The 14,219-nt window shown below is 30.1% G+C and overlaps 1 protein-coding gene across 1 annotated transcript; it reads right to left on the bottom strand.

The window, feature by feature from the left end:
• Positions 1-12,221: 12,221 nt before the first annotated feature.
• LOC106324128 (cold shock protein 1-like) lies at positions 12,222-12,617 on the bottom strand. The gene is made up of 2 exons (XM_013762151.1): positions 12,483-12,617; positions 12,222-12,419 (listed from the first exon to the last, which is right to left on the bottom strand). The coding sequence occupies exons 1-2, from the start codon at positions 12,615-12,617 to the stop codon at positions 12,222-12,224; spliced, it is 333 nt and encodes a 110-aa protein (XP_013617605.1).
• Between the last annotated feature and the right edge of the window lie 1,602 nt (positions 12,618-14,219).

Consider the following 14,219-nt stretch of genomic DNA (forward strand, 5'->3'; position numbering starts at 1 on the left):
CTCCATTTTTATGCTATGGCGGCTTAAGGGTAGAAGAGGAAACGCGTAAACCGATCTTGGAGCCAGTATATAATGAGTCCTAGGCGAGAGGCATGGAAGAGAACTTTTCACAGCAAACTTAGCACTTAGAGCGATTTTAGGCAATTTTCTGTTTTTATTATTTGAGCTGCGACTCAATTAGGTTTTTGCCGTCTTAGGGTTTTAGAAATAGGAATATCGCCGACAGCTCTCGTAGCCCAGGCATTTACCTTATTGTAAACGCTCAAACGCAGATTCGAAATAAGAACTATCTTGCTCTCTTTTTCGATTTCTTATTTTATTATTGTTCTCGTTTCGTGTTCTGATTGCTTGGCGTGTGGTATTAGCAAATATCCAGGACCTCTGGGAAACTAGGGTTCTCCTACTTTCCTAATTTAAACGGAAATCGACAGTGCGAATTTCGGTTCCCACAAATAATATCGACGTCGATGATGATATAATATTTGAATACAAAAGCGCTTGACAAAAGCGAGGATCATGAAACCAACGTCTATCATAGAGTGCACTCAGGGAAATTACTCAGAGAAATTGATTAAGCAAATTGATAATGCTATAAGACGTGGTATATGAAATCTCTTAAGAGAAGAGATGTAGTCAAACCAGTTGGACATAAGTAAGTCTTTGGTAAGAAAACATAATAAGAATGGCGAAATTGCATAGTTCTCACAAAGATCTGGAATCAATTATAAAGGAGACATACTCCTATGTGGTGGATGCAACGACATTCTTATTCCTTATAAGTCTGCCAAATAAAATACATATATATATGGTCCACTGGATAACAAAATTTATGTGGAAGTTCCAGAGGGTATCGAACTACCGAACACATCAAGTTCTCGAAAACAATATTGAATATCTTTATATGAACGACTTGAATATCCTAGGAACCTCTGAAGAAATTTCTCAAAGATAAAACACATCAAGAAAGAATTCGAATTCAACATGAAAGGTTTTGGGAAAACAAGATTATATATTGAATTATACATTGAGCACCTTGAAAAGAAAATCCTTATGCATCAAATGACATACATAAATAATGTGCTCAAGAAGTTTGATATGGACTAAGCTTACGAATTGACAAGTCTCATATTTATAAGGTCTCTCAGTTTAGAAAATATAATTTCAGCCCTAATGAAGAAAATGAAGAGATCCTTGGTCCTGAAATGTCATGTCTAAGTGCCATAAAGTTTTGACGGATTTGGCGAGCCATACAAGGCTAGATAAATAATTTTCCGTAATATATTAGCCAGATATAGCTCATGATCAACCCAAAGGCACTAGAACGGGATTATACATATTTTTGTTACCTACAAGGAACTAAAGACTTGAGTCCACTTGATACTAACCTACCCGAAAAAGGGTAAATTATTTTGGTGATATAGGTTGTTTGGTCGTCCAAGTTCACTTAAGCGAGGATTTTGTGGATCTAATTACTAAGGCGTTACTGACATCCAGAGATGTACTCAACAGGGAGAGTAATACGTGTTTTACTCTTTTTCCTTCACCATGGTTTTATCCCATTGGGTTTTCCTCGTAAGGTTTTAATGGGGAAACATCCAAAGCGTATTACAAACCACTTCGGAGATGATCTTCCAAGGGGGAGTGTTATAAACCAAGGTCTGGTGGAAGCTCATATTCGAAGGTCCATATTCTTATGTCTTTGTATTTCCTAGCCCATATTGTATTAGGGTTTCATACTTATGTAATTCCCTATATAAAGGGCTTCTTATTCTAATAAAGATATAGATTTTTCCCTTATTTTATAACACCAATATCAGTTGTTTTGATTTATTTAACTAAGTTTGACTATTTCAGAATTGTTGACATTTATTATTAATAAATAACTAGATCTTGATCATCCCTCGTACCGATATTTATTTTATGTTTTTTTTGTATTAATTGATGTATTTGTAATATTTAAACATAAATTTAGATTTTAAATTAATTTTTGCAGTTATAATAAAAATTAAAATTAAAAGTTGAATAAAATTTTCTGATATAAAATTTAAAATTTCTAATTAAAATAATATAGAAGTGGGTCATAACTTTTTCCAATTCCAAAATTTTAGCATCCCTTAAAAACAAAAAAAAAAATTTATAAATACATAAAATATATAAACATATTTGGAACTATACTTTCTATTAAAATAAATTTGTTAAAGAAAAATAATCTTGAGCGATCGTCGTTTATTTCTAGAGTTTGACACATGACCGTATTTTGTAATAACAGTATAATATATATATATATATATATATATATATGTAAATTAAAATGAATTACATAATAGTTAATATAAAATAAAATTTTTATTTATTACTTTGAATAATTATATTTTTTTATTTTAATTATCTATTATATCACAATTTACCATATAAACAAATCATTTATTATAACTAGTTTGACTTATATTATGAAAGCATTATACTAAAAATATACGAATAAATTATTTTATATTTATGTTTTTATTTATCCAATTTTATATTTTATTTATATGTTATATAAATTGATTATGATGTGTGATTTTTTATTTTATTATTTATTACTGATAAATATTAAAATATTTAATATGTTAATACAAAATATATTAAGAAATCTATTTTGGTTAAGATCTGATTTAAGAAATCTATTATTTAGATTAGAAAAATACATTAAATTCTTAAATCTATTATTTAAATTAGGAAAATACAAATATACTTAAATATATATTCAATCAATATTTCAATGGCATTTTAATGTAAATATGTAGTAAAACTAAACCAAACGAGGACGGCCCAATGGTTTTGGGGAAGCTTTTGCCTCAATACGGGCCCCGGTTCTAATCCCGCTGGCCACCATCAATTTAAATGGGGTGAAAAATGCGGCTCTCCAGAATGTCTTCTTTGGAGGTGTACTTAGGTGCTAGTCGGGTTTCCTCCGAGGTGTCCGGATTACCTAGATTATAAAAAAAAAGAAGTAAAACTAAGGGGTATTTCTATTTTGTATTTCTCTTTTTAAGCTTGAATGTTTTTACCCTAACCCGAAATATCTAAAAAGGAAATTTATATTCATAACTACTTAGATATAGAATGATATTATTAATTATTTTACTTGAGATAAATCAAAGAAAATTAAAATTACAGTGTACACTCTAGTATACGCTCGAGTGTAAACGCCCCGGTGTACACACTCATGTGTACACACTCATGTGTATACTTCCGGTGTACACACTAATGTCTATTGTGTATACTTCCGGTGTACATACATTTTCCGGTGTACAATACATTGTACATGTTCCGGTGTATTGTATTATCGTCGGATCAAAAATATATGATTAGGGTTTAAAGTATTCACAAAGTGTACGCTCATGTGTACATTAGGTGTACACTTTTATATACATTACGATACAGAACTATACGGAAGGTGAGTATGGCTCTGGGCTTAATATACAAAAGTATACTAGATGTACATTAGGTGTCTTCGATCTTGAATATATAATATGCATTCAATCTTAAAATATATTAAAAGTAGAGAGATGAAAGATGATTATATGATGCAACATGAGCTTGTTGTTTATTTCATATTTATGTAATTACAATTAAAAAAATATATATATATATATATTTTTTATTTTATTTATATTATATTAATAATTAATATATGTCAATTTTTAGTAAATTAAATAATTAAATTTAACTTGTTATTATTTTGAAAAATTCAAATATACTTATAAAATATATAAAAACATAAGATTAGGGTTTAGGATTTAGGTTTGAGGATATATATTAAAAACTGAATTTATAGTATTTGATTTATGGTTAAACATACATCACAACTTTGGATGCTTTGACTATGACCAGAAACATGTGAAGGTTATGGTCCATCCATTTTAAACTTATCCTTATTTATTGGTGTATGTTTAATGTATACTAAGTGTACGCTCTGGTGTACACTAGATATACGTTTGATATATGTTGGTGTACACTAAGTGTACGCTCATGTGTACACTAGTATATGCAAAGGAATGTACACAAGGAACAAAATCTAAGGTGTATACTACTGTGTACACTTCTCTGCACACACTAGGTGTACGTTTCATCGTACACTCTAGTATACACTATAGTATACAATGATATGTATGCTTTGGTGTACACTAAATAGACGCTCTTTGTACACTAGGTTACGTTTCTCTGTTGAATCAAGATCAGACAAGTGATCGCCATAGCTAACGGCACTTGATGTTGTGAATGTAGAAGCTTTCACAGAGAGAGCAATGAAGGGTTTAGGGTTCAGTTTTTAGGATTTAGTGTTTTAATGACGGCTTTCTGTGTTTAGGGTTTAGTTTAGTGTTTTGAATTGAGGATTTAGTGTTTAGGTTTTGAGTCTATAGTTTAAGAGTTAGGTTTAGGACAAGTGTTTGGTATAAGGTTTTGAGTTTAGGTTTAGGATTTATGATTAAGATTTATGGCTTAGGATTTAAGATTTATTCAAGGATTTATGGTTTAGGATTAAGGGTTTAGTGTTTTCAAGATTTAGTGTTTACGATGTAGGGTTTAGGATTTATCGAAGAGTTTAGGTTTTATTTAAGGGTTTAGGGTTCAGTTTTTAGGATTTAAGGTTTAGTATTTTAATGACAGCATTAAACATATTTTTGAAAAATTCCTTTTTTGCTGCAATTACTTTTATTTTTATTTATTTTTTACCTTTTTATTTAAAAATATAATATAACTTAGCAAATTCTTATTATTTTGTTATTTTACTGAATATAAAATAACAAAATATTATTGCTTGGTGATCTTTGGTTGGTGAACTTACGGGTTCACCCTTGGGAGTGAACCAAAGAATAATTCGGTATAAATTGTTTGATTTAGTGTTTTAGAAAGTAGTAAAACAATAAAACTAAAGCATAGATTTTCATTTCTTAATGTTGAGAATGTAAGAGCTTTCAAAAAGAGAGCAATGAAAGGTTTATGGTTCAGTTTTTAAGATTTAGGGTTTAGTGTTTTAATGACAACTCTCTCTCTCTCTCATTTTTATTCACTTTGAAGAATTTTATTCACTTTAGAAATTTTTGTCAAAATTTACAAAAAAATATATTGTTTAAGCTTTACAATTTAACTAAAATATTCAAACAAAGTTAAAATTAAAGTGTACATTGGAGTGTGTACGGTTTACACGCCCCAAAGTCATATCCGTATGTACACCTCTAGTGTACACTTTCCGTTGTACATTTTCATGTGTACACTTGCCGATGTACACTTCCTTGTGTACAATTCTCTGTGTCCATTTTTCGGTTTACACGCCCCAATTTAATTTTGATTTTAGAGTATATGGCATAGATCTTAGGGCTTATAATATATTGTATATGGTTTAGTGTTTAGGGTTTAGTTTATTGTTTTGAATTTAGGGTTTAGTGTTTAGGTTTTAAATATATAGTTTAAGAGTTAGGTTTAGGACAAGTGTTTCGTATAAGGTTTTGAGTTTAGGTTTAGGATTTATGATTAAGATTTATGGCTTAGGGTTTAGGATTTATTCAAGGAGCTAGGGTTTGAAATTGAGTGTTTAGTGTTTTTAAGATTTAGTGTTTACGATTTAGGGTTTAGGATTTATCGAAGAGTTTAAGGTTTACTTAAGAGTTTAGGGTTCAAGTTTTTAGGATTTAGGGTTTAGTTTTTTTGCTGCAATTACTATTATTTTTATTTATTTATACCTTTTTTATTTAAAAAACGTAATGTAACTTAGCAAATTCTTATTATTTATTTTCTTTTTAAAGGATACTGCTGAATATAAAATAACAAAATGTTATTGGTTGGTGAACTTACAGGTTCACTTTTGGGGGCGAACCCAAGAACAACTAGGTATAAATTGTTTGATTTAGTGTTTTAGAGAGTAGTAAGACAATAAAACTAAAGCATAGCTTTTCATTTCTTAATGTTGAGAATGTAGGAGTTTTCGAAGAGGGAGAAATGAAAGGGACTCAATAACAATAAGAGTATAGTTTTGCTTTCCTAGGTGTATAACGAATAACAATAAGAGTGTGGCAGTACAAAAAATTATACAAACCCTAGGAACTTCGTATCACAAGGTCTACATTGATCGTAAACATAATATATTAAGTCCAGCCTATAGATCGATAAGAGTTCTATGTATTATGTAAAGGGTCGTAGCTATTATTTTTTTATTTATTTTTTCATATTGTTTTTATTATTCTTTTGATTTAGGGAATAAAGTTTTGAGTTTAAGGTTTACGGTTTTAATTTTAGGATTTAAGACTTACTTTAAATTACTTTAGGTTTTGAGTTTATGATCTTGAATATATGGTTTATGGTTAAGGATTTCAAGTTTTTTTAAAGATCATGGTTGAGGGTTTAATGTATGGTTTTACAGTTTTGAGTATATTGTCCAAGGTATGGGATTTAGGTTAAGGTATAAGGTTTAGTTTTTGGTTTGAATATATTATCTAGGGTTAGAGTTTAGTGATTTTAGAATTTCAAAGTTTATGTTTAGGATTTAAGATTTAAATTATAGTGATTAGGGTTTAGATTTAGAGTTACGATTTCGACGTCCGTATATATAAAAATAATATGTATAAAATGATTATTTATTTATATTAATAGAAAATACTAAAAATATACTATGTAAACAGTGTTTCAAAAAAAATACAATGTAAATTAATAATATTAGAATATAAAATGTAACTTAAAGAATCATTTCAGATTTCTTTAAATAATAACAATAAATCATTTCTTTTATGTAAAGTTATAATATTTATATATATATATAATAAAATTATAAAATAATGTTTAAGATGATTATTCTTAAATAATAAATTGTTTCTTTTATTATTTGTTTATTAGTTTTAACAGCTTTGTTTTGTTTAAAATATTTATTTTTCACATAGTTTTGCATTTAAGTGTTTATATTATTTGTACACATATATTTGCATATAATAAGGGTTGTAAAGGAGCATGATTGAAGTCGACATAAGAAACGACGACGAAGACTTCAATTGTTTTTATAAAAACAAATTAACATAATAGGGGTTGCAAATCTGAAAGTTATTGAGCCAAATTGTAATAAATCAATCAAAATTAAAGTTACAGAGTGTACAGTCTCGATGTACACACTCGTATGTACACCTCTGGTGTACACTTGCCGGTGTACACTTCTCGGTGTACACTTTCGTTGTACACTTCTCGGTGTACACTTTCGTTGTACACTTTCCGATGTACATTCCGGTGTACACTTCTTGGTGTACACTTTCCGGTGTACACCTCTTTGTGTACACTTTCCGGTGTACACTTCTCTGTGTACACTTTCCGGTGTACACTTCTCTGTGTATACTTCCCGGTGTTCATTTCTCGGTGTACACTTACGGTGTACACTTTCCACTGTATATTCTGGTGTACACTTCTCGGTGTACACTTATCTATGTACACTTCCCGGTGTACATTTCCGGTGTACACTTCTCGGTGTATACTTCCCATTGTACGCTTTCTCGGTGTACATTTCCCGCTGTACACTTTCCGGTGTACACTTCTCGGTGTACACTTTCCGGTGTACACTTAGTGTGCATCTGAGCTTACATCTTACATCATAATGCATATCTGGTGTACAAAGGAGCATACACTTAGTGTACACCAACGTACACTAGTATAAGCTCTAGTGTACACTGGAATTTATGATGTAAAGTTTAGGCTTTAATGCTTGATTTTAGATCGTAAGACATAAAGCTCATGATATAAGTATAGGGTTTTTCTTTTGTCAAATGATGTTTTGGATATGTATAACATAGTTCTATTCTTTTTGCTTCTTGTGTGATATGTAATGGATCCATAAAAATACATTCAACTTTAAACACTTACCCTTAGCAACTTGTATCTCAAAATTTGAACAATTTTATTTACTTTGTTCTTTTGTCGATATTCCTAGGTATGCTAATGTATACTCTAGAATATGATCTTATTTTATTTTATTAGTCTAAAAATAAACATTTACATTGTGAATAATATATCAAGTGCTCACAATGAAATAACATCTACTTTTAAATAAATTATATTATTATTATTTTATTTTTTGTAACTTTATTAATAACTTTTATTGTTCAATACAAATTGCATTTTCAGGAAAAGAATTTAAATACGATTTCAAGAATTTGTTTAGTGTTTGGTTTAGGTTTTGAATTTTGGATTTAGGTTTTTGGAGTTATGATAGACTCAAAGTGTCACTTTGATTTTAGGATATAGAGTCTATTGTTTAAGGGTCATGATATAAAATGTTAATTTGGGGTTTTAGAGAGTAATAAGACAATAAAGGTGACTGAATAACAATAATAGTGTGGTTTTGCATTCCAAGATGTATACTAAATAACAATAAGAGTGTGGCAATACAATAAATTAATACTAACCTTGAAAAGTTTCGTATCACAAGGTGTATATTGATTGTAGACATAATATAATATTAAGACCAACCTATAAATCGATAAGAATCATATGCATTATGTAAAGGGTTGTAGCTATTATTGTTTTTATTTTTTTCTCATATTTTAAAATTATTCTTTTGATTTAGGGTTTACGGTATAGAGTCTCAAAGTATCACTACATTGGAGTTATGATAGCCTCAAAGTATCACTTTGATTTTAGGATATAGAGTCTATTGTTTAGGGGTTAAGATATAAAATGTTTAATTTAGGGTTTTGGAGAGTAATAAGACAATAAAGGTGACTGAATAACACTAATAGTGTGGGTTTTTGGTTTCCAAGGTGTATAATGAATAACAATAATAGTGTGGCGGTACAATAAATTAATACTAACCCTGAAAAATATCGTATCACAAGGTGTATATTGATCGTAGACATAATATCGTATGATAAATCGATAAGACTCTTATGCATTACGTAAAGGGTCGTAGCTATTATCGTTTTCTTTTTTTTTTTCTTATATTTTTTAATTATTCTTTTGATTTAGGGTTTACGGTTTTGAGTTTTGAGTTTTAGGGTTTAGGATTTACTTTGAATTACATTAGGTTTTGAGTTTAGGGTCTTGAATATATGAGTTAGGGCTAAAGATTTCGAGTTTTTTTCAGGTTAAGGGTTTTGGGTTTAGGGTTTAAGATTAGGCGTCTTATATACTATATAAGATATATAAATAATATGTATAAAGTGATATTCATTTATATTAATAGAAAATACCAACAATATACTTTGTAAATTAATAATATAAAAATATAAAATGTAACTTAAAAAACATTTTAGATTTCTTTAAACAATAACAATAAATCATTACTTTTATGTAAATTTATAAAATATATATAAAATAAAACTGTAAAAATAATGTTTAAAATAATCATCTCTATAATATTATTTGAGAGGTCAGTTTCCTATGTGTCGCTTTCACGTTAACTCTCACGATGATTGATTACACTGATACTCTTAATGAATTAACTTATATTAAAATACTATTATTTATTATTTTATTTAGTTTCCTTTTAAAAAAATCCTAAAATATACACATATAATAAAAAGGAAATTGTTTATAAAGTTAAAAAAAAAGAATTGAAAAACGAAAATATATGTATATATACTATGATTTCATAAAAAAGGAAAGTTCACAAAATAGTAATATTACATTTAAAAAATATTTTAAATAACATAAAATATAATTTTGAACTAATAAAATACTGTCTTTATATCTAAATTTTCTTAGATGAAAATTATAAATTTTTATATAATGTGATTTCATTAAAAACAATTTACACAAATAATCTTCATATTAGAAACAAAAATATTATTTCTTTTAAAACATAATTTAAACAATAGTAAAAAATTCAAAGTAATAAAAATATTTTTATATATCTATATATTTTCTTAGATGATTACGTAAAATAATTAAGTAACATAAACTGATACACGTTCAATTGTCTAAAAATATTTTATAATTATTAATATTGAAATGTTTTTTATATTTTTCATAAATTTTTTTGACTATAATATCTTTCAATTACAGCAAAAAAATATCGATAAATTATATTTTACTTATATAATATTATTTTTAAATACAATCACATTTTCTTAGTGCTTATTTTTAAGGGATATTAAAAAAGAACTAAAAAAAAATTAAAATAAACATTGTTGATCAAATAGTTACAAAATAGTTTAATGAGGTAGATATATTATATTTTATCAATATTAAAGTTATTTTTTTATTAATATTAAATATGCTTTTAAATTTTATGTTTTTATGTTTGTGGAACTTGATAGAATCATAATCAAAATACCAAAGCAAATCTGAATTCTCATTTTTAATATTATTTAAAATACATTTCAGTTTCCATTAAATAAATCAAAAGCATAAAATTATTTAAAATTTATAAAAAAATTTAATTATTGTAAATATTGATATAGTATGTGTACATGAGCTTTAAAAAATGTATTAGCTACTTACCCATGTAACTCCTATTGATCGTCGCTTTATTTTCTAATATTTTCTTAAAAAACATCAACATATAGTTTGATAAATATTATGAAAATACATGCATATCTGACTTAATTGTAATAAAAAATAATTATACTTCATTTTGAATTTGAAAGAATATATGTAACTCAATATACTCACAACATGAATGATTCGACTAATCCAACTTATATCTAAAATCATAGATTTAACTACAATAAGAATATATAATTTTATAAGAATAGTAATTTATTTTATAAATCTAAATCATAGGACAACTCAAAACATATTAAAAATGAAAATAAATTATTAACCAACTGTTACAATTTAGTTCTTTTGTAAAATTTATATATATGCATGAGACTTGAGAATATTATCGTTTTGTTATATTAATTTATGTAATTTGGAATCAGACACTTTAGTTTATTTTTTTTATTTCATTCTAAGCACAATATCTCTTAAGTTATACATAATCTTCATAACATATATTTACAGATCTAAGATAACAACCACCTAAATGCAAATAAGAAATTAATCAAAATTTTAATATATAGAATAACAAATATTATTAATATAAATGATGCATATAAATTATAAATTAATTTAAAATTAAAAGTAAGCAGGAATCAATTATTATAATATATTTACTTTATAAATATTTATATTCGTGCATGAGCACGGAAAAATCACCTAGTTCTTAAATAATATATCAACATCGAAGTTATTCAAAAAAATATAAAAAAAAACATTCGAGGAACTTAAATTGCAATAAAGATTTATAAAATTCATTAATCATAATAAATTTATGAATAAATTTATCATGAGTTCTGCACATTAGGCCTGGAACGGATCGGGTATCCGGGGAATTTTAAGGTATCCGGATCCGGATCCTTATCCGGCGGATCCATAATTTTACTATCCTTATCCGGATCCGGGGTTCTCGGATATCAGGGTGTCGGATATCCTTCTAAAAATTGTAATATCCGGCGGATATCCGGATCCGGATTTGGATCCTTAAAATAAATAAAAATAATAATATTAATATATATAAAATATTAACAATAATTTAAAACAAAAAAAATATATAATGTTTTGAATTATTTCTATGTATAAAATTACAAAACTTACATAAAATTTACATATACTATTATAAAATTGAAAATATATTAAATAAAATTAGTTTTTATATATAGATATTACTATTTTTGAAATAGTTATTAATAAAACTTACGGATCCGGATATCCGGACTAAAAAATCGAGATATCCGGATCCGGATCCGGCTTTGGCGGATCCAGCATTTTACTATCCGGATCCGGATTCGGCCCCTCCGGATATCCGGATTTTCGGATCGGATCCGGATCGGATTACGGATCGAATCCGGATCTCGGATAAAAGTTCCAGGCCTACTGCACATTGTAATAAAATTTATGAAATCAAATCGAATTCAGAATATTTAATTGGGATAAATTGTAAGATTAAAAACGTTTGGGGCTGAATCAAGAGGATGTTTCTGCACATTGTAAAGGTTTAGGGAAAAATAAAATATTTACAAAGGAAGAAGGACAAGACTTGCAAAAAAACCAAGAATGGCCATTAGAGCTCATGAGCTTTCTCTTCCCGTGAAGTAACAAGACAGATTTCACAAAAACTAATATTATATGGGAAATAACAAGACAGATTCCATCACAGATTTTAAATCTCATGGTGGATTTGAGCTTTGATTTCACGGGAAGGAGGTATTAAGTGTCTGATTTCACGGGAAGCATCTGATTTCAGAACCTACCGCCGCCGCCGCCTCTGTAGCCGCCGCCGCGCCTTGGGAACAGTCTCTCGCCATATGACCAGGCTCTCCGCACTTGTAACAAGCCCCATCACCACCACCACCATAACCTCCTCCTCCACCGTATCCGCAGCCACCACCACCGTTTCCTTGTAATATTAGCTCAGAACTCTTGTGTTTGCACTCAAAATGATTACTTACATTGATCACGTCAAATGCTTTTTATAAGCTTACAATAACCCCATTAACGCCAATAACCCCAATACTCCTTGAGCTTTGTTTTGGAAATGGTTCGCGGTGCTGTTTCCCCTTCAAGCAAGCTTCACACGCCTTCTTTGCTTCTTCAACTTTAGGCAAGCCCGTGACCATGTCTTTGTTGTGAAGAGTGTGGAGACTTTTTTAGTTGAGATGGCCATACCTCTGATGCCATAACTCAGCTTTCCCAGTAGCATCGACTTGGAAGCAATTCTCTTCTTCTTCTGTTTTGCTACAAGTCTCAGTGAACAGCACATACATACGGTTTGTGCTCATGATCGACTCTGCAATTTTTCCTTTTGTGGGATGAAAGATGCAGCACGTCTTTTGATCTCCACCTTTAAATAGTACATCTAGTCCCTTCTCTTGGAGTTGACCAACGCTCAACGGATTGTTCCTAAGCTCAGGAACAAAGTACACATCAGTTATGATGTAACTTACTCCTTGCAGCACAAGCTTCATCGCTCCTTTCCCATTCACGTTCAGTTTGTGATTGTTGCCAAGTTTGACGGTGTGAGAGAACGTGGTGTCCAGGCTTGTGAACATCTTCTGATTTCCACACATATGATTTGAGCATCCCGAGTCCACGAACCAAGCGTCACTTCTTTTTGCTTCTTGCAGTTCAACATACGCCATGAGCAACACTTCTTCCTCTTCCATCTCTGCGTAGTGTGCTTCATGCTTCTGATTAGGGCATTCATACTGGTAATGCCCCAAGTTGTGGCATTTGTAACATTCAACCACAGCTTTGTTGAAGGCTCGGCCACGTCCTCTGCCTCTTCCTCGGTATGATCCTCTGCCTCTGCCTCTGACGTTGAGAGCTTGATCTTATTCCTCATGTGTGGTTTTCTTGAATTTCTGCTCATGAACTGCAAGAGAACTCTGTAGTTCATCGATAGACATGCTTCTGGTGTCTTTTGATTCTTCAATGGAGATCACCACGTATGTGAACTGGTCTGTTAAGGTTCTGAGGATCTTCTCAACAATCTTTGAGTCCGGCATGTCCTCACTGTTACTCCTCATCTTGTTTGAGACTGTCATGACTCTTCCAAAGTATTCACCGATCTTCTCTTCTGGCTTCATCGTAAGAACCTCAAATTCTCTCCTCAATGTGTTCAGGAGAGACCGCTTCAACCTCTCGTTTCCACCAAACTTCCTCTTCATTGATTCCCAAATAACCTTGGATGTGGGAACCGAAATTCGCACTGTCGATTTCCGTTTAAATAAGGAAAACTAGGAAAACCCTAATTTCCCAGAGGTTCCGGATATCTGCTAATACCACACGCCAAGCAATCAGAACACAAGAATAACAACGATAAAGTATAAGAAATCGAAAAGAGAGCAAAGTAGATCTTATTCGGAATTCGCGTTTGAGCGTTACGATCATTACAAGAGATCATAAAAGCTTTGGCCGCAAAGGCTGTCAGCCAGTTACCTAGTTCTAGCGGCCTAAAAGCTCAAACCTAGTTGACTCGCAGCTCGATAACAAAAGACGAAGAAAATACATAAAAGGTTTTTGATTGAATTCGGACTGAACCTTATGAAAGGCTGTCTACGTACCCCTTTCGAGGATCAAGCCGAACGTAGTTCAAGAGTGAACCAAGAGATCGAACTGTTTGTGCACGTTCGTCTAGTAATCGGGTGCCAGTCATGGAAACAGAGCATGTCGAGAATAATGCCTCAGAGTTTCTAAGTGCCGAGAGTTCTGAGTCTAAA

This window comes from Brassica oleracea, chromosome C2 (genome assembly GCF_000695525.1).
Source record: "Brassica oleracea var. oleracea cultivar TO1000 chromosome C2, BOL, whole genome shotgun sequence".
Taxonomy (NCBI): domain Eukaryota; kingdom Viridiplantae; phylum Streptophyta; class Magnoliopsida; order Brassicales; family Brassicaceae; genus Brassica; species Brassica oleracea.